Source organism: Symsagittifera roscoffensis, chromosome 1 (assembly GCF_963678635.1).
Source record: "Symsagittifera roscoffensis chromosome 1, txSymRosc1.1, whole genome shotgun sequence".
NCBI lineage: Eukaryota > Metazoa > Xenacoelomorpha > Acoela > Convolutidae > Symsagittifera > Symsagittifera roscoffensis.
The window spans coordinates 8,716,881-8,738,728 of NC_087062.1; the positions used below are offsets into that span (position 1 = coordinate 8,716,881).

General features: G+C 40.5%; 2 protein-coding genes across 3 annotated transcripts in view; one reads left to right on the forward strand and one right to left on the reverse strand.

The window, feature by feature from the left end:
• The window catches only part of LOC134857177 (46 kDa FK506-binding nuclear protein-like), a 211,039-nt gene that overhangs the window by 149,946 nt on the left and 39,245 nt on the right, over window positions 1–21,848 (forward strand). The gene's annotated exons all lie outside the window — the stretch shown is intronic.
• Window positions 5,317–8,112, reverse strand: LOC134857174 (fanconi-associated nuclease 1-like). The gene has a single exon (XM_063873550.1). It carries the CDS (start codon window positions 7,705–7,707, stop codon window positions 5,440–5,442), a length of 2,268 nt encoding a protein of 755 aa, XP_063729620.1. The 5' UTR covers window positions 7,708–8,112; the 3' UTR covers window positions 5,317–5,439.

Genomic DNA, 21,848 nt, shown 5'->3' on the forward strand with positions numbered 1-21,848 from the left:
AACAGAAGGTTGCATAACTCAACAGAGACGAAGCGGAGCTCCGCACCACTTGCGATACAACACAATCATAAAAAAGCATTAGTCGAAATAAAAGGAAAAATAATGAAAACAACTAGGTGAACCAAAACTTTAGCATGTCTCGATGAAGCACACCTAGGGCCCGGCTAAGGCTAGAGGTAAGTTTTCGATTTGTTGTTGAATTTTTATACCGATGCGGGACGAAATGAGTAATTTCAAAAATTGGACTGCACAAAACCTTAGTTGTTTCTCTACTAAAATAAGTGAGAAGAGTGAATTTTTGGAATTTCCTAAGGACATAATCATTCTATTGCAAAAAAGAGTGCCGCTTCTGTACGAAACAATCGCACAGCAGCTTTTTTCAATTGAATTTTTTTATCTCAGATTTTATAGGGTAGTTTGGAAACTACCCTATAAGAAAATCGTGACCAGCAAAGTAGAGGAAATTCTCAAATTCGAATTTCTTGATTGAAAGCTTAACCTGAAAATTGACACGGTAATTTTCGAGTAAAGTAAAAAAAAACGGTCAAAGTTTCGCAACTTTCAATTGTTCGAAGACCATAACTTTTTTTATGAAAAACTGGGCAAGGGCCAGTTTTTTTTTGTAGAAAGAACGGTTCTAAAATATAAAAGAACGGTTCTAACGCAAACTATGACAATTAAATCTATGATATCAGATTTGGCATGATAGTTTCAAGAAAAGTCCAACAAAGGGGCAACAAATCAGAGTTGACATTTCTGAGAATCACAGCTTTTGTTTTTAAAAAATTCGGCGTAGCCACTTATGCAGAAGAAATTAATCCGACCTGTAATTTCGATTGAACCCAAAATCCAAGTTTGACAGAGTAGTTCTCGAGAAAAGTCAAAAATTTTCAAAAAACGGTCAAAAAATCATAATTTTGACTTTTCGAAGGGCCATAAAATTTTGGAAAATTGGGCGTAGTCGCGTGTGCAACGGAGCTTCCTGAAACCCGTTCTTTGGATTGAACCCAAAACCTCAGATATGGGAGGTTTTTTTTGGTCAAGATCACAAAATTTAGAAAAAAAACCGCTCAGAGATTGACTTTCCGAGGACGATAATTACTTGTGTAAAAAAATGTGAAAAGCAGCCAATGCAGGGTAGCTTTCCACTACCCGTTAAATCAACTGAACCCATAACCTCAGGTTTGGGAGGTTAACTTTCGAGAAGAAAAAATTTAAAATTCAAAACAAAAACTGAAAAAAAAAACAAATATCGAGGGTCATAACTATTTGTGTAAAAAATGTTTATGAAAAGTTTAAAAAAGCTTTAAAAAATAATCAAAAAATAGTCGCCAATTCAGGGAAGCGTTTCAAATCCGTTCTAATTATTGAAACCAAAACGTCAGATTCGGTAGGTTAGTTTTTGAGAAAACAAAAAACTATCGGTCAAAGATTCCCCCACACAAAGGGGTAAAGCAAGAGAAGACCAGAGGAGTATGCAGACACACAAGAATGTAGGCGGTCTTTCTATAAATACTTCTTTTTTGGAAAATCGATAAAAGGTTTTCGAGAAAAATATATATATACATTTTTAAGAGTGATAGAATTCTCTAAAGCGTCTCAAAAAACCCAATCACGTACACTTTTTTCATAAATACATGTTTTTATCAAACAGGAATTCTAAGCACACATGCCAAGCAAGACATTTGAAATTCAAATTAGTAACTGAACAAAACTTACGAAGCGGAAACAAGGCTAACAACCTTTGAGCAGACACCAGTTGAGCCGGAAAAAAAATTGTAAAAAAAAATAAAAAGTTTCAAGTCTCCCCTGAAACTACCGTAGCAACTAGTACCCACCCAATAATTAAACTTGAATTTTCATGAAATTGAGCATGTCAGCTGCATAGTGATTCAGTTCACTTTGCTAAACTAGTTGTCAACCAAAAAAAAAGTCTACTTTCCGATTTGATAACGCTTGCTAATCGCAAGCGTAACGAAACAGAAACAATGACCATTTTTTATTGATTTTTAACTTTTTCAACTATCGCTTAAAAATATATTATTTCCTACTTCTTTGATTTTCAAGAATTTTTGATAAGGACTTTCGATAAAAACAAACCCAGTTTGAGATATATCGACCCAATTACAAACTTTCATTCTGCTGGGATAACAAGTTTTTGCGCCATTTGCTATTTTTCGATCAGATATTGCAATTAATCAATTCAGTACATCAATTTGAAACAGCCTTAAAAGAAAATCAAAACTCGAAATAACACGGCAGCTAGACGAAAAAAATATCGAAAAAATATCAACAAATCTTTTATATGTTTTATGCAGACAGTTGGAGAAGACTCAGTGACCAGAAAAAAAAACTCTCTCAATTTGTGAAAATTTTCAACTTTTGAATTTCAAAGAAAAAAGATATGGCGTTAAAGGTCGTTGAATTTTAGGTACAATCTATAATTAAACAAAGATAGCCGGTTACTGTGCAAATAGAGAAATATATATATATACATTTTTAAAAGTGATAGAATTCTCTAAAGCGTCTCAAAAAACCCAATCACGTACACTTTTTTCATAAATACATGTTTTTATCATACAGGAATTCTAAGCACACATGCCAAGCAAGACATTTGAAATTCAAATTAGTAACTGAACAAAACTTACGAAGCGGAAACAAGGCTAACAACCTTTGAACAGACACCAGTTGAGCCGGAAAAAAAATTGTAAAAAAAATAAAAAGTTTCAAGTCTCCCCTGAAACTACCGTAGCAACTAGTACCCACCCAATAATTAAACTTGAATTTTCATGAAATTGAGCATGTCAGCTGCATAGTGATTCAGTTCACTTTGCTAAACTAGTTGTCAACCAAAAAAAAGTCTACTTTCCGATTTGATAACGCTTGCTAATCCAAAGCGTAACGAAACAGAAACAATGACCATTTTTTTTTATTGATTTTTAACTTTTTCAACTATCGCTTAAAAATATATTATTTCCTACTTCTTTGATTTTCAAGAATTTTTGATAAGGACTTTCGATAAAAACAAACCCAGTTTGAGATATATCGACCCAATTACCAACTTTCATTCTGCTGGGATAACAAGTTTTTGCGCCATTTGCTATTTTTCGATCAGATATTGCAATTAATCAATTCAGTACATCAATTTGAAACAGCCTTAAAAGAAAATCAAAACTCAAAATAACACGGCAGCTAGACGAAAAAAATATCGAAAAAATATCAACCAATCTTTTATATGTTTTATGCAGACAGTTGGAGAAGACTCAGTGACCAGAAAAAAAAACTCTCTCAAATTTTGAAAATTTTCAATTTTTGAATTTCAAAGAAAAAAGATATGGCGTTAAAGGTCGTTGAATTTTAGGTACAATCTATAATTAAACAAAGATAGCCGGTTACTGTGCAAATAGCACAGAACGTTCCGACGATAGTCTAAGAAAAAAACAAAAATGAAAGTCGTTTTTTTCTGTGTGGTGTGATAGTAAGATCTGAACGGAAAAAATAAGGTATATTGGACAGCCATAATCAAGTAGGCCAGATAGAAAACAGTTTCTGTAGAAAAACGGCTAGAAAAACGAAAATTCTTTTGAATTTTTATTCTCAAAAGCGAGCTGTAAATTTCAAAAACTAACTTTACTCGAGTAAAATTAAGTTTTCACGGTTTAAATTAAGCCTAAATAAGCTCCTGTAAGCCTGCAAACCTTATTTTGACAACCCTTATTAGCTCGAAATGAAATCAAAAACATCAAACCGGTTTTTCTCAACAGGAATTTTTTTCAAAACTTTTTAATGTCGTTCGAATCACGGCTGAAAGGGCTTAAATATAATTTTTTTAACTTAACCTACTTCAATTATTATTTGTGGTAACTGGTTTTGCGTGGAAAACAAAAGGGAAAAAAGAAAAAATTAAAACACACCAGAAAACAAATTTCCTCCACATTTTTTAAATGGTCGGAACAATTACAGTTTGATAAATTACACTTTGTTTTTTTTTTACTCTAGAAAATCTGAAAAAAAAATCCACTCCGAAATTAGAATTCAATCACATTTTTCATAACCTTTAGACTTTTGCTGTTCAAAGTTCAATAATGGAGTTTGTCTTCCTGTTAAGAAAATGAACTGAAATTTTGAAAAAAATAAAACAAACAGGGTGAATAAATTTTAAACTTTTCCCGAAAAAAAAAAACAATCGTCACAAAACTCCTTTTTATTCGAAATAATCCTTTATTATACGCAACTTCATTACAGAAGAAGCTAAAACACCTGAACACAAATTGCCATAGTAATGTGACTGATAAAAACCGGCAGCACAACTACGGTATTTTGATCATTTACAAAATATCTGAACCCGAACTCCTATTTTTCAAACAAATATTTGAAATATAACTTTTGATATCTAAAAATAACCTTTCATCTTGAACATGAGAAGTTGAAAATGAAGCAATCTGAAATCATCAACCTGGTGTTGGGCTCTTTTCTAGTTCACTTCTTTGATTTGTTCGGACATTAAATATATGAAAACCTATTCATAACGGCTTTCCATGAAACAAAATGCATTAAAACGTGTCAGCGTGAATAGGTGAACAAATTTTCACATTTCCTACATGAAAAATGCCGTTTGAACAATTTTTGAGCAGCTATATTTTGAAGTTTACGAGGGGGTGGGAAACTGGAAAAGAGCCTGGTGTTGTGAAACAATTTGGGGAGTTTTTTGTTCCATCGATGGTAGATTTTTCACACAACTTCAAGAGCCGCAAGGAAGGATCGTAAGAGTTGGTATCATATTAAAGAGTGGAATCACATTAATGGCACAGATGCGAAGCTTCGCTTTGCAAACACTAGCAAAAACACGACAAAAAGGAGCTCTATAAAGTGCAATAAGAAAAAAAATAAGCGTCGAATTAGTAAATATTCGGCTACGTGTGAGATTCAAACCTGCGACCTAGAGATTAAGAGTCTCACACTCTGCCCACTCAGCAACGGAGGTACCAAACACTAGTCACAAATAAAGCAGAGAACAGATGCTGTGCAATTTTCAATTCTACAGGAAAATTTCCAATTAAGTGAACGTTTAATAAACACTATATTTTGCGAGTTAGGTTAGAAAAAAAGAAGGTTTGTAATTATACACTACGCTTATCTCTAGTCTAATAAATGATTGAAGACGTATCCGGGCAAAATAAGGTTCAATATGATAGCTCACTCGACCCAATACATTCAAATTTGGGTTATCTGCGTTCGAATGGAACCATAAACGCCCGAAGCTAACCTTTTTCTTGTTTCCTATAGAGTGAAATGGTCAGAAGAAATAGATTGAAGTTCATTGGTTGAAAACTTGAAACTTTTTATCTTCTGCATTTTCTAAAAGAACAAGAAACAATAGGTGCCATGCATAATACTATTTATCCAAATACAAAAAACTATTAAAATTAGCATCAAATTTCAATCAAGTTCATTTTGAGTTGTAGTCACTCTTGCTACTTGAGCATCAACGCCAATGCTTTTGAAAAAATGAAGCCACACTATTTGTTTATAAGACAAAGTGTCTCCAGGACCTTTGACCTCTAACAACAAAAGTTTCTTCTTCGGATCATTGCCTTCTGTTTCATCACGCCTGCGCGCCCAAAAAGTTAAATCTGGCATTCCCGAAAAAGAGCAATCAGTCAAAATTTTCTCGAATATCTGTTTTATTTGGTTGATATCAAACACTTCTATAAGCTCGACTAATTCGGGCACTCCACTTTCATGTATTGTCCAATTTACTGCATTTGGAAAATTTTCAAAATTCAATTGGACAATTTCTTGCCTTCTTTCCGAAGACTTCAACTCGTCGTATCTCCTTTCCATCATTTCTTGCCGGCTTTCCAGGAAATCAGGAGTCATCCAATCTAACGGCCTTGTTTGGTACTCTGAGAAGAAGACATTTGAAATTTCGCTGGAGAAAACAATATCCGCCATCAAGGCAAAGAAAAGAGTTTCAAAAAGAGCTCCTTCTCTGTGCAAGCCGAACTTGAAATTCAATCGATCTTTTACGTCTGCCAAAACATAGTCCTCAACAGTGCACATAATAGTTGAGTCATCTTCAATTGACCGATAGAGAAATCTCGCTCTTTGCTCTTTTCTAGCATGAGGTGAGCTACGAGCAAAAACTTTCATTTCTAGAATCAGTTTCATAGAGTAAGTTTCCAAAATCTGACAACATTTAGATTCAACTCGGAAGCAATCCCAACAGAGCGTCTTTTTGGCTTTTTCTTCGTCAATATCAACAACGTTTTCTTTATTCGCAGGAACCTTGCCAGGTTTTTCCTTCTTAGGAACTTTTCTCAGTAACCTATGCGCTCTTTCTGCTACAGACAATTGTGAGAACGGCAAAATATTGGACAGGAGAGCATTTTCTATGGTTTGAATGCATTTGTATCGATCATACAAATGCGAATCATAAATGAGAGCTAATCGATCGTACTGCTCTCCCAATTTTCGCTGGCTAAGTTGTTTCTTGGAAATAAGAGTTTCGATGCATCTAGCCGCTACAGCGTACCCCTTTAACTTAGAGTGACATTCGATCTCGAGAAACGTTAACCTTTTAACCAAGTTTCTGTTACTAAATCTTGTTAAATATTTTGGGACAATTTTACTCGAATTTTCTGTATTATCTTGATTGAATTTCGAAAAACAAACCGTTGCTTTCTTAATAAGGCACAAGCACTTTGCATACTCTTTTTCTATCATTAATTGGTTGATATCATTGATATAAGTTGATAATTGCATGTACAATTGAAATTCTTCAGCGGAATTAAATACAGCAACATTTCTCTGGATAGAAATCAAAGGATTCCTTGTAAAGTTTAGAACCTGATACACAATTCCCGATGTTGCAAAAATATCAGGCCCTATTAGATTTGGTGTAAACATTGTGAACACAAACACAGCTGCATTCAGGGCATTGATGAACCACTTTGCCAGTTTAAAGCATTCAGTAATATATGGAAGGCAAATCTTGCGTACTTTATCGTGCAAAAGCGATTTGGATGAGAACACGCATTTTTGATTGCATAGTTTGACTATATCGTCTTTCAAATTACTGGCGGTTTTTTTCTGAATTTTCAATTTTGTCGCAATTGCCGATAGCTCGGGTGCTCTCAACAAACTGAGCAAATCATTTATTTCTAAATCATGAGATGGTCTGACCACGATGTTACTTCTCTCCAGTTCACTAATCAAATTAGATATACTTTCACCAAATTCTGTATACTTAAGAGAACTTTCTCGGAGCCAACCATGTTTTCGCAAATACAAACGGATGGATAACTTCTGAGCATCTTGAAGCGCTTGTGTAAAAATTAACAATTTTTGTCGATGCGAGCTCTTAATTAAACTTCCTTCGTATGAATCCGCAAGGCAACTAAAAATCATATCTTTCAGAATGCGCCAGTAATAAGGATCTGAGCCAAAACTTAAGCTCACAGATTCCACTACGCTAGAGCTTGGTACACCTACCATCATCTCTACCTTAGGTTTCGACTCTTGTTTTATTTTCAACGGAATCAAAGATTCTGGCAATGAAACTTTTCGCTTGGTATTTAAAAAATTGCCAGTAATATTAGCCTTTATCTTTTTCGATGAGCGTTTTTCCTCGGCCAATCTGGACTCCCCTGGTATCTTCTCGTTAGCATCTGATTCATTGTCGGAAGTCAGGTCAATTACATCCATTCAATCTTCCAAACAAAGCGCAAAATGACCCTTTTTATTATCAGGATGGATAATCAAATATCCTACTTATCTTTAGAACCAGTCGTACATGATGGATGACTGTTGCTTTGCAACGAAAACAAAGTACCGGAAACTGAAATCTAAAAATGAAATCCAAAAATATGGATCAAATATTCCCCACAGACTTTTATGAAGGCTGTTGACAATAGAGTAAGGTAAGAAAGTGTTCAGAAAAATCAGCAGATGCGCGGTCTTTCCATTGGGACGCCGTTTCTGAATCTCGGTAGCGTAGTTTTGTACGAAACTACAACTTTTGCAAAAACTGAGAAAAATCCAATAGTGACATTCGACCAAAATGACCTGAAATGCATGCCATCATCGAAATTTTATTGGAAGCAGTTTGGCGGGAAAATTGAATATTTTGGACGATTAACAGCGTTAATAGTGCAATTGAACGAATTCGGAGGGGTAAATTTGGCTTGACGAAATATTTTCAAATTTTCGATTTAGGCGTGCATGACATGAAATTCTGATTTTCGCAGCAACTGAAACCGCAAAAATCAGACAGACGTTCTAGGCTAGTTAAGAATAGACCTATGAGCGAAAGGAGACTATTGAAAAACAATCGACAATAAATGTAGAAGAGCAAATACAAAAAACTATTAAAATTAGCATCAAATTTCAATCAAGTTCATTTTGAATTGTAGTCACTCTTGCTACTTGAGCATCAACGCCAATGCTTTTGAAAAAATGAGGCCAAACTATTTGTTTATAAGACAAAGTGTCTCCAGTACCTTTGACCTCTAACAACAAAAGTTTCTTCTTCGGATCATTGCCTTCTGTTTCATCACGCCTGCGCGCCCAATAAGTTAAATCTGGCATTCCCGAAAAAGAGCAATCAGTCAAAATTTTCTCGAATATCTGTTTTATTTGGTTGATATCAAACCTTTCTATAAGCTCGACTAATTCAGGCACTCCGCTTTGATGTATTGTCCAATTTACTGCATTTGGAAAAATTTCAAAATTCAATTGGACAATTTCTTGCCTTCTTTCCGAAGACTTCAACTTGTCGTATCTCCTTTCCATCATTTTTTGCCGGCTTTCGAGGAAATCAGGAGTCATCCAATCTAACGGCCTTGTTTGGTACTCTGAGAAGAAGACATTTGAAATTTCGCTGGAGAAAACAATATCCGCCATCAATGCAAAGAAAAGATTTTCAAAAAGAGCTCCTTCTCGGTGCACGCCGAACTTGAAATTCAGTCGATCTTTTACGTCTGCCAAAACATAGTCCTCAACAGTGCACATAATAGTTGAGTCATCTTCAATTGACCGATAGAGAAATCTCGCTCTTTGCTCTTTTCTAGCTTGAGGTGAGCTACGAGCAAAAAGTTTCATTTCTGGTATCAGTTTCTTAGAGTATTTTTCCAAAATCTGACAACATTTAGATTCAACTCGGAAGCAATCCCAACAAAGCGTCTTTTTGGCGTTTTTTCGTCAATATCAACAATGTTTTATTTATTCGCAGGAACCTTGCCAAGTTTTTCCTTCTTAGGAACTTTTCTCAGTAACCTTTGCGTTCCTTCTGCTACAAACAATTGTGAGAACGGCAAAATATTGCTCAGGAGAGCATTTTCTATGGTTTGAACGCATTTGTATCGATCATACAAATGTGAATCATAAATGAGAGCTAAGCGATCGTACTGCTCTCCCAATTTTCGCTGGCTAAGTTGTGTAACATTCGCCCGGAAGATACATATCGACGGAAGAAAAAACTAAGTCTTAAGACGACTGGCTAACGTCTAAACAGAGCTTTGCATGCTTTTCACCGTCTCTACCAAGCCAGTACTTTTCGGTGGTCTTTCTAACATCGGGTCGACAAAAACGTTACTGCTTTCGGTTTCGGTCAAAACACTCAAAGTAACTAGATTACATGCAGAAATAGTGAGCTCATGGCTGGGTCTCAGTATCCCCAGACCACGAGGTCACTCCTAAAAACAGGGCTACTACTCATTATATTACTATTGTTTTTGTTCAGTAGATAAAAATCATCATCTCCATCGAAGATGAATCAACCTTTTCCCCCAACTCCTAGCTTCTCATCCTTATCAAAATGAATCTAGATGTTATTTAAATTCAAGTCAGGACATGACAAGAAGCTAAAAGTTTATGTAACAGGATAGAAGTTTCAGTTCCTTTACCCCTCCGGATTGACAAATCCGCTGGATCAAGCTTTTTAATCCTGATTTCTTCTTAATCCGGAAGGCCGTCTTTCACCCTTCACCGTTGTTCGCAACGGCCTTGCAACTATTGTAGCGGCACAATAGTTGCAACTCGGAGTGTTCTCTGTTACTCTGTAACTCGTTGTCGTTTTCCAATCTCGATTTTGTAGTTGTTGTTAGCGCAGCTAATGTTGTTCTGTTTTTCTTTCTTGATTTAGCAAAAATGGCCGTTTCTGACGTTTCTCAGAAATATGACGTCATAATTCGAATTTTTGAAATTTTAAAATACCAGAATATTCCAGTCCTCATCGTTTGGCCAATCGTTCCAATAACGTTCTTAATTCTTAATAATCACCAATCCGGAAGGCTCGCTGCTAAAAATTCGAATTCTGCAGAGATTGCATTTTTCACAATCTGGTCGAATGTCCCATACTCCCCGGACAGTCCGGTCAATGTCCTCATTGAATCACGCAATGTTCGTAAAATGGTTACAGTGTCATCGAATAGAATTTACAAAATGCACGAAATTACTTTTATCCACGTCACATCGACTCACTGCAGAATATAAATGGCATCAGACTACATCACTATAGCCTTAAAATTCTCTCATTAATCTGCACATTGAGGATATGACTTAAGATAAAACATATTTTCTGACTTCCAATGTCAATGTCCCGATTAAAACTTTTTCTCTTAGATTTAAAAGGTGTTGGCTTGCAGGACAGTCCTGCCAACCAACAAGCTAAAATTATCTTACTACGTTTTTCCCTTCGGAAATCTTGCTTGTTATTCTCCTGAATATTAAAACTAAGAAATTCTGTGGTTAGAAAGAACAATGAAACAATCTCCCTCCTCGAGAGATTACTCAAGCCTTCCAAGTCACCACAAAGTGATCCTTTCTCCTAGCTGATTAAAAACAGTCATGCAGGCTGGAATATTTAAATATACTCCTTCACTTAAGCCTTCCTAAAAAAATAGTAAGTGAGTGTCTCTAAAGCCACTTCAACTAAAATCAAAATGCAAATTTACAAATGCAACAATTTCAAAACTCAACTTAATGTTTCAGTTTTCAATTACAACTTGGTTGCTTGGTTTCTCACTTGAGTTTTTCACACACATAAAACAATTCTGAGTTTTAACTATATCCGCCATCAAGGCAAAGAAAAGAGTTTCAAAAAGAGCTCCTTCTCGGTGCACGCCGAACTTGAAATTCAGTCGATCTTTTACGTCTGCCAAAACATAGTCCTCAACAGTGCACATAATAGTTGAGTCATCTTCAATTGACCGATAGAGAAATCTCGCTCTTTGCTCTTTTCTAGCTTGAGGTGAGCTACGAGCAAAAATTTTCATTTCTGGTATCAGTTTCTTAGAGTATTTTTCCAAAATCTGACAACATTTAGATTCAACTCGGAAGCAATCCCAACAAAGCGTCTTTTTGGCGTTTTTTCGTCAATATCAACAACGTTTTATTTATTCGCAGTAACCTTGCCAAGTTTTTCCTTCTTAGGAATTTTTCTCAGTAACCTTTGCGTTCTTTCTGCTACAAACAATTGTGAGAACGGCAAAATATTGCTCAGGAGAGCATTTTCTATGGTTTGAACGCATTTGTATCGATCATACAAATGTGAATCATAAATGAGAGCTAAGCGATCGTACTGCTCTCCCAATTTTCGCTGGCTAAGTTGTGTAACATTCGCCCGGAAGATACATATCGACGGAAGAAAAAACTAAGTCTTAAGACGACTGGCTAACGTCTAAACAGAGCTTTGCATGCTTTTCATCGTCTCTACCAAGCCAGTACTTTTCGGTGGTCTTTCTAACATCGGGTCGACAAAAACGTTACTGCTTTCGGCTTCGGTCAAAACACTCAAAGTAACTAGATTACATGCAGAAACAGTGAGCTCATGGCTGGGTCTCAGTATCCCCAGACCACGAGGTCACTCCTAAAAACAGGGCTACTACTCATTATATTACTATTGTTTTTGTTCAGTAGATAAAAATCATCATCTCCATCGAAGATGAATCAACCTTTTCCCCAACTCCTAGCTTCTCATCCTTATCAAAGTGAATCTAGATATTAATTAAATTCAAGTCAGGACATGACAAGAAGCTAAAAGTTTATGTAACAGGATAAAAGTTTCAGTTCCTTTACCCCTCCGGATTGACAAATCCGCTGGATCAAGCTTTTTAATCCTGATTTCTTCTTAATCCGGAAGGCCGTCTTTCACCCTTCACCGTTGTTCGCAACGGCCTTGCAACTATTGTAGCGGCACAATAGTTGCAACTCGGAGTGTTCTCTGTTACTCTGTAACTCGTTGTCGTTTTCCAATCTCGATTTCGTAGTTGTTGTTAGCGCAGCTGATGTTGTTCTGTTTTTCTTTCTTGTTTTAGCAAAAATGGCCGTTTCTGACGTTTCTCAGAAATATGACGTCATAATTCGAATTTTTGAAATTTTAAAATACCAGAATATTCCAGTCCTCACCGTTTGGCCAATCGTTCCAATAAGGTTCTTAATTCTTAATAATCACCAATCCGGAAGGCTCGCTGCTAAAAATTCGAATTCTGCAGAGATTGCATTTTTCACATTCTGGTCGAATGTCTCATACTCCCCGGACAGTCCGGTCAATGTCCTCATTGAATCACGCAATGTTCGTAAAATGGTTACAGTGTCATCGAATAGAATTTACAAAATGCACGAAATTACTTTTATCCACGTCACATCGACTCACTGCAGAATATAAATGGCATCATACTACATCACTATAGCCTTAAAAATCTCTCATTAATCTGCACATTGAGGATATGACTTAAGATAAAACATATTTTCTGACTTCCAATGTCAATGTCCCGATTTTTCTCTTAGATTTAAAAGGTGTTGGCTTGCAGGACAGTCCTGCCAACCAACAAGCTAAAATTATCTTACTACGTTTTTCCCTTCGGAAATCTTGCTTGTTATTGTCCTGAATATTAAAACTAAGAAACTCTGTGGTTAGAAAGAACAATGAAACAATCTCCCTCCTCGAGAGATTACTCAAGCCTTCCATGTCACCACAAAGTGATCATTTCTCCTAGCTGATTAAAAACAGTCATGCAGGCTGGAATATTTAAATATACTCCTTCACTTAAGCCTTCCTAAAAAAATAGTAAGTGAGTGTCTCTAAAGCCACTTCAACTAAAATCAAAATGCAAATTTACAAATGCAACAATTTCAAAACTCAACTTAATGTTTCAGTTTTCAATTACAATTTGGTTGCTTGGTTTCTCACTTGAGTTTTTCACACACATAAAACAATTCTGAGTTTTAACTTTTCTTCATCACTCCTTTGTTTTCTTCTTTTTTCGTCGTTTAGAAGTTCTAAAACTTCTAAATTCTTCTAATTTCATCTCTTTTTTCATCTTGTCTTTCGGTCATCCGTCAATGTTCCATTTCTTCCTCCTGTGATACTGACTCTGCACTCTCAGTTTCTGTATCTTGTAACACGTCGTTAGCTATCCTGACGCTGCTGGAAGCCGTCCTCCAACACTTCTGCTCTTCCATTCTTTGTTTACAACAAGGTAGGGGATCCACGTTAGATTCTCTGTTCCTGCAGAAGCTGTTGTGGAGACACAACGTCACGTTTCTCTCCAAATCTTCTTTCAGCATCTCTGCCTTCTCCTTTCCACTACGTTCACTAGTCCTGGAAATTCTTTTCACAGCGGTGGTCACTGAATTCCGATGAGTCACGAGAGCTCGCTTGAAAGCTCCTGCTCCAATGTCCAGCTGATATTCACTGTACACCCTACCGTGCTTCGACATATGCTTTTTCGCATACTCGTACAACCATGCAGTCATGTTAGCTCTGAACCATGGCATCAATCGTTTTCTTGCCCATATCTTCTTCACTTCCATCGGAATGTTTAGAACTTTGCACATTGTCTCAAAAAGATCTAAATCTTTTAGACAATCTAATTTCCGCAACTGTTCTCTCGTCGGTGCCTCCTGTCTGTTATTTTCTCTCACATGAGCTTCCAGCCATCGTATCGCCATCATAACTCCCACTATCACTATCGTTACGGGCTGTGATGAATCTGGTAAACCCATGGAGAGCAGCTCTCCAGAGTCCCAGATCAACATCAGATTACTACGCTTGGGATACCACCAGGTCTGCAGCAAGCAGTGGCAAGGAAACTCGTCATGCGTCAACATGATGCTCCTCCAATTACGTTTTCCCGAAGCTTCCAGCAATGGTTCCACTTCCATCATCACTCGGTGGACTTCATCATTCTCATCTACTGCATTGTAATCTGTGACAATTGATCCTCTCTGTTTCTGTCTCTCAAAGTCACTGAAGTTCCCACTCACATATCCCATGAACTTCTTTCCTAGTATTGACTCCAATTCTTCTTTGGTTCTCTCTGGAACTGCTGAGAACATCTTACATAGTAACTCGTAAGACTTTTCAGACATTCTCGCCAATCTCACACACTTCGGCACTGAGAAGGCTTGATTCACGATCGTTCTTGTACTCTTCACGTCCACAGCCACGAAATGTACAGGGTATATGCTCTTGCACATTGGAGCCAACGTTGAATCCACCAAATATCGTGCTCCTGATGGTCTACAATAAGTCTCACTGTGTCTGATGTTCATCTCTGTCTCGATTGCTTCCCTCCATTTCCCTATGTATTTCTGTTCAGTCTGCAGAACTCCTGGGAATACTTCTACACTGATGGCTGTGACCACCTCATGCTTCTGTTCCAGGCTCAATAGTGACTCTAAAGAACCAAACATGCTGTAGAATCCTAGTGCAGTCACTAGATTCACATCGGTTCCTCCTTGGCAATCTGCTATCAGTTCCGTTTCTGTTCTAGCTTTCATCACTACATTTCCAAACAATACCGTCAATTGCTTGTGTTGTTTCTCCAGGGTCTTCACACAGTCCAAACCTCCACATACGTGACCCTCCAGTCCACAGACTTCCGCCAGACAGCTACCAGGTTTGACCCAGTCTTCTGGTCCCCAGCCAGGCAACTCCACTTTATCTTCTCCGTTGCTCTTAGAGGCTGTTATCATCACATTATATATGATGTTGAGGTCACGCAGGTTACAGTCTGCATTCAGTTCCCTCTGTACGTCTTGTGTCGCCCGTAATTTTGAGTCAGCGTTGGGACTAGGACACCATGATGGCCTCATCAATTCCCACACTGTCATCAAGCTCGTTCTCAGTAATTCGTCTGAGAATCCCAACCCAAAGTCCACTCTTTTGTCGGATTTTGGTACTGAGGGTGCAGTCACCTCTTCTTCCAAGACCAGTCCCAATTTGGCCTGTGGATTGTTAACGCTCTTAATCGTTACAATTCTGGACGTCCAGAATCTTAGCAACACCGCCTGCTCATAATCGAAGAAGCAATCGCGTATGTCTTCACTCAGGAAAGGATTGTATGCGATCCCTATAATCCCGGATACGTAGCCATACGATTTCTTCTTGATCGGTCCACAGCATTCACTGGATTTCGGCAATGCTCCCATAGATTCTTTAGTGAGTCTCAGCTCCTTGTTTAAGAATCTCCTGATTTCGTCTATCTTTTTCATGGGTTCCAACTCCTCAGGTTCTTTCATGTTCACCCTCATCGGTTTACTTTGCTGCATATCCAGCAGTGCTAGCAAGAATAAGGTTTTCGTTCGCTCATCGCCTTCCCTCAACATTTTAACAAAAGTGTTTAATGCAGGTACTGAAATCTGCTCTATCAGGAATCGAATGAAACAGAGAGCGTCTCTCCGCTTCGCACACGCTACTGCTGCTCCCTCCTGGACTATCAGATCCCTCAGGTTCGTCATAAGGAAAACCTTTTCCTCTTTTGATCTCTTCCTTTCTTCTGAGTCATATTCTTCGCGGGTCAGTCCCATCATGCACCAGGCGAACCTGAGTTGTAACTCTGTTCTTACGTAAGGTACTGCCACGAGAGCATGTATTCTTGGCATAGTCCTCATTTCTTCTTCGAAATACCTCAACACTGCTGCTTTCCATGGAAGGCTCACTAACTGCTCGATCGTTTCCGCCTGTATGTCAGACGACGCCAAAACCCCGTACGCCTTCTACTTGAGGGTGGTGCCTTGCAACATCGTTTCCGGATAACCCTCCATGGCTTTTTCGTCTTCCAGGGCCATTACATACCCTCTAGCCGAGTTTCGGTATTCCAACATCTCCATGTTTCCACCGGTGGGTTCATCTATCGACACAGTCTCCGACACTGTCAGTCGGTTGTATTCCACTGGTGTTAGTTGTCCTGCGACACTTCTCTTTCCATGATTCATGGGAGATGGCTTGAAGTCTTTCATTTTGCTCTCTCCACATTGGCTGAGTATTTCCATTTCTAAGGTTGCTCCAGTCAGAGTGCGGTCACTCCTTTTGGATTTATAACCGGTTGACTTTATCCCCGCCATGAGAATGGGTGGCACCATCGCTATATCAGTTAATATTCTATCTGTGCCAGACAATTGATAATCACCTTGCCCCAAATCCATGACCTCCTCAACTCGTTTCCTTTTCGCTGAGTTACCAGCTTTCATCGATATTTCTGAATCCACTTTCGTCTTTCCAACTCTCCTCGGCATCACTCTGCTGCCTAACTTCATTTTCATCGCATTGATTTTATCAATCACCATTTTTGATCGCATCGTCCCTCTCCTGGTTCTTGACAGATACACCACTTCTCCTTCATCGTCCTGCGGTGTCATCTTGATGGGAGAATTCGCTTCACTCTCATCAGTGGCTGAGTCTATCAACAACTCACTCAGTCTCCCTTCACACTCATCAAGCTTGTCCAGTACTTCTCTCATCAAGGGTTGGTTGAGACCCGTTTTCAGAATAGACTGGGTCCCATAGCTTTGAACCACGGTCCAGACTTCTTCCATGAACGCCACTCTATCCAGTTTGCATCCCGTCCTACTCTCGTGGTCTCGGTGATGTACTTCCCATTCTTCCTCGGGCAGCGTTCCCAAGAAAGGTACTCTGGCTGAAGCCTCTATTCTTCTCCTCCGAGGTGACTCCATGAGGATTCTCTGATCATTATTTCTCGAATTGCCAGGAGAGCTGCTCTCCGGCAAATTCCGTTTCATTTCCATAAAGGCTGACGGAGGCTCCAGTGTCGAGATGCCTTCATCCGCTGGCTCAGTCGTTTCCAACGTGTCTGCATTATTCTCAAGATCACTGAAGATATTGAAATCCAGGCTGGATGTTCCTCCTGTCGATGCCCTGTCGTCTTCCCCACCAGCTTGATCTTGTTGCATGGGTTCTTCGGTTTGACGGCTCCCACCCTGTCCGTCATTTCTTTCTGATTTATCTTTGTTCGGGCTCGATGGTCCTTGTTCGTCATTGTCGGCTTCTTCCTGGAATCTCGGTATGAGCAATGTACCGGCCGATTTATCTTCCTCTTCTCCATGGACCACTTTGATTTCTTCGCAGCTGAAGGGTGCTAGGAAAGTTCTCGTCTGCAGTATTCCTCCCACTTTCATCTCCTTTTTCACACTGGTCAGGATTAATGAGGCTTCAGGCAATTCGGTCCTGCCTCTCATCCTCATCGGAGCTAAGCCTAATTCCTTCCATTCCTCATCAAATCTTCCAGGCTTGGGAGTCGCGGCGTTGCTTATTCGCCTTCTCGTCGCTTGATCCGTGAATGCAAATCGTGTGTACTGTAACACGGCGGCATTTCTCCCTACAAAGTATGGATCCATCGTTCCCACGAAATTCCCTACTCTCCTTTCATTGGCTTCGAATGCTCCCAATCTAGGAGTCTGTACCACGGAGACTGCTCCGAGCAACATCCTTCTTATCAGAGGGAATTCAGGGATTGCCTCCGGCAGCTTCTTGTAATCGCCCCAGTCCTTCGTCTCTTCTCTCACTTTGTGATATGCTGCAGTGAGACGAGGCACTCTGGTTATCTCACCATTCGTTTTATCATAGGGTCTCAGGTTCCAAAGCTTTGAAAACACCTCGATGTGTCCTCTTTCTACTTCTTCCATGCGGTCACGGAACTGATCGTCAAAATTGATGACTGTCATCTCTGGCTCCGATATTTTCGCAAATAACAGATCTTCACTCATGAGCTCCCGCAATGTGTGCTGCTCACACCAGTTCAGTGTACTACCGTCCACTGCCGATATGAGGTTCAGGTGCAGCACCGACCTCCTATATGCTTCCACTTTAACGTCAGGGAACGCAAACGTGACTGCTGGTCCATAGATCACTGTCACGAACTCCGTAACTCCTCTGATCAGCGCCAAGGGATCGGTTTTCATAGCCAAGCTCAGATCAGTTAACAGTGGCATGCCTCCAACATGTCGTCTAACATCTTCCTCTCTTTCAATCGTCTCGTCTTCTCCCGTTCCAAAGCGATTTTGTTGTAAGAGATACTGGATAAGAGTGTGTCTCAGGTCTCTTATCTTGTTCCACGAGTCCGTGGATTTCTTCATATCCAAGTTCCTCACTCTTTCTTTCATCTGCTCTGGACAACGTGCCAGTTCCATTAGTCCTCCCAAGTTTCCGTGGGTAATAGCAATCAATGTCAGAAGTCCGTCTAGCCGCAGGTTCTGAATTCCATCAGTGAGCAGCATCGCCGAACTTTCACGAAACTCTCCGCTCCGAATGTCACGAATAAGGCTATTAATTCCACTATCGATACTCTCACGACTGCTTGGAGGAATTCCTTTATCAAATAGTGCGAGACTTTCGGGTAAACTTTTGCCAAGAAGGACGCGGTCCATCCGGCTCCCAACCCTTCTAGCATGCTGTCTGTCCTTTCAAAGCCCTCCTGTCTTTTCACTTCCTGGGTCCAGAAGGTTTCCAGAGTAATCTGACACATTCTGTTTACAAACTCAGCGGTCTTTTCTCCGGCATTTTCCGCCAGGTTCACCTCCTTCAACAAGTAGGCATGTATCTTCGTTATCATCACGGGGCCTTGCTCAAAAGCATCTGCACCCAATGCCGCTACTCTAGGGTTCAGGTGTAGCCAACTGTTTGGCTTCCGGCTTGGTTCTCAGAACCATCGCCTCCAGATGAGCTCTCGTCTCCAGTGAATTTTTCCTTCTTGTGTCTTCACCTGCCACTTCCATTGCTCGGAACCATAAGTCGTTGGACATTGCCGTGATCACTCGATGGTCGTCGTCTATTCCCAGTTTCAGTTTGAGTTGTCTACTGAAATTGGACAGTTCCAACCCCAGCACTTCGTCCAACACTAACATGTGTAGCAAGTGGTCCTTGAATCCTCTCATCGCGTTTGAGATATCTGACTATACTGCAGGCAGTTCAGACTTAAGTGGCCTCAGATTCTCCATTTCTATCAGGCAATTCGGAGCTGATATGATCACATCATATTTTCCTTCCGAGAGTAAGGCCACAATTGCATACACGAATTTCAGTCCATCCGGGAGATGTGCATATCCCGGAGACAACGCGAATACTACTCTCAATGCCACTTTATTGAATGACCCCTCCTTCGTCGCATCCACCACTTCACCCATCGACTCAAGGATGTCTTTTATCGCTGGCCATACAGCGTTCTCTGCTGTTGTAGGATCTCTGAGTCTGCTCAGAAAACCTCTACTGTGTAGATGGTCATTGATGCCAGCAAACACAATCGTAATTGGATTCATGTCCGTTTGCCTTTGTACCCCTTTAGCCAAAGATACTGATTGCAGTAGGTCCAGGTCGACCGCTGCCAACATTATGACGTCCGGCCAAAACAAAGACTTGGAAGTGTACACGAACTCTGAATTCGCTACTACCATAATCTTGGCCTTCCTCATCTCTGCTTTGTCATAGGCGGCGAAGATGGTTTCATCTTTCTTTATCGCTGTCAATCCGCCAGATCTCTGGGCATCACCATCTTGGTTCACTAGTTTTGGGTACACTCTTTCCTTCACATGACCAGGTGGTGTCGTCAGCTGCCTGAATATCTTCACGTGTTGTCCAATCGGCGCTCTCGTCGTCAGGAATCTCCCTGGTCTCTCTTCACGATTCCCCTCATCATGGTTCAACCTCACATTTTGCAACGGTCTCGCATTCACTGGTCCCATCGTGTTGTTAGAGGGCAGTCCCTCCAAGTCAGCAAATCTCAAGGCCGTCGTGGAGCTGAAATTTATGCTAGCGGCTATCAACCAGTCTACGCCGGTTATCGAGTACAATCTGCTGACGGATAGCATCGCTCCATTCAGCATCCTCCTTGCATCTTCGATGAAGCTTACTCTCTGGAGATCCAGCTTCATTAGTTCGTCTTTGTATATATGCCAGGGAGACGGTATGGGTCTCGACCACATCAATGAGCCTCTGCTCGGTCTCTCCTCTCGACTGGTACTCGTCGTCTCCGATCTAGTGTCCGATCTAGATGTGCCTGCTGTCTCTTCGATTGGGTTGACAGGTCCTATTCTTCTCCTAGGATGAATAGTCCTCCTCATCGGTGCTTCTCCCAATCGATCCTGTACGTCTGTTCTTCGACTTGGTTCGCTGGAGCTTTGTTGCCTGTAGTTCGTGACGGCCGGGACCGTACCCAAGCGTGTTTCCAAGCTAGGAGGCACAAAGGTGGTAATCACCGTGTCACTCACCGTTCCTTCTTCCTTCAGCACTCCTGTGTCAAAGAGTTCTGCTTCCAGCTCGTCCAACCGCTCTTGGAAGACTCGATTCAATTAAGCTTGTCCTTCAATACTGTCGAAGTGGATGCCGTCTGTGGTCAGTGTGGCCTGATCCATGGCTCTCAACTCATGTTCGATATCCATGAGGATCATTCTTCCGGCATTTCGACTTGCTAGGTTCCTCAAGATGTTGTTCCATCTTACGACTCCCTCATTGTGCCTTCTTCCTGAGGCTGTCAGGCTTCTCGTGTTCATGGGCACAGTGCAAACGGTCAGTACCGCGCAACTGAATTTCTGCCAGAGGGTAGTAAACAAACACACCATCATCGACTCCCATAGTGCTTCCTGCTCGTCTGAACCTCTGGAGATGTCATTCGTCCCAACTAAGATCATCACATTGGGAATCCTCCCTGGATTCATCAGTTCCACCATCCGATATAATTGGGCTATCGTCGCTCCTCCAGAGGCCATCACCGTGGTGACCCACGAGGTCCTCAAATTTGACAGCACTCTGACCAAGCTGTCTCCCAGTATCAAATGAGATGTCCCGAGTGGTGGTGGCTGCAGGTTTACAGCCGGGCTCCAGGTAGCTCGATTGAAGCAGGCCCTCGGATCTGTCTCCGGAACTTCCGTGAAATTATATTTCAATTGATTATTCTTTTGCACGTCTATTATACGAGACACTTTCTTCGCTGGCATCTTCCGCTTTTTCCTCTCTGGGATTCTCGAGCTCCCCGTGAGTGGTGTCACATTACTTATCCCTTGTCTGATCACGGTCTGGGAGAGTTGTACTCTGCCCGTATCGTCAATCGTTCCATAGGGTGCAGTCACCCCGGAACCTGGCGCGTTCTTGTTAGCGACCAGTCGTCCAGCTGTCTCGATCAGCTTCCTCACTGTCTGTTCTACGACGGGATCACCCAAGGTGTCACTAGGATCCGGGATTGTTACTCGATTTGTCTCTGCTGGGGGCTGTGTCTCGGTTGTTTGACTCATTTCTCGAGGCGTCAAGAGCTCCATCGGGGACTACCCACGAGGAATATTCCTTGCAGGTATCACTTTCTCCACGGCCGTTGTCAACGCCACCTGCTCCGATTGCTCTTTGTATTCCTGCCTTAAGCGCTCAATCTCTTGACCCTGCTTTTTGTTGCAGTCTTCAAACAACTTTCTCCACATGTCCCGATCTTCCTCCATCTGGAGCATGCTTCTGGTCATCTCGTCCAGCTCTTTCTTCGTACTTTTCAGTTCATCGTTCATCTCATCCAGACCTTGCATGGTTTGGTTCGTCTGAACTTCCTGTCCTACGTTCGCCCTTTTTG

Bases quoted from the DNA above. Each gene is read 5' to 3' on its own strand.
- LOC134857174 (XM_063873550.1), bottom strand. From the start codon at position 7,707: ATGGATGTAATTGACCTGACTTCCGACAATGAATCAGATGCTAACGAG.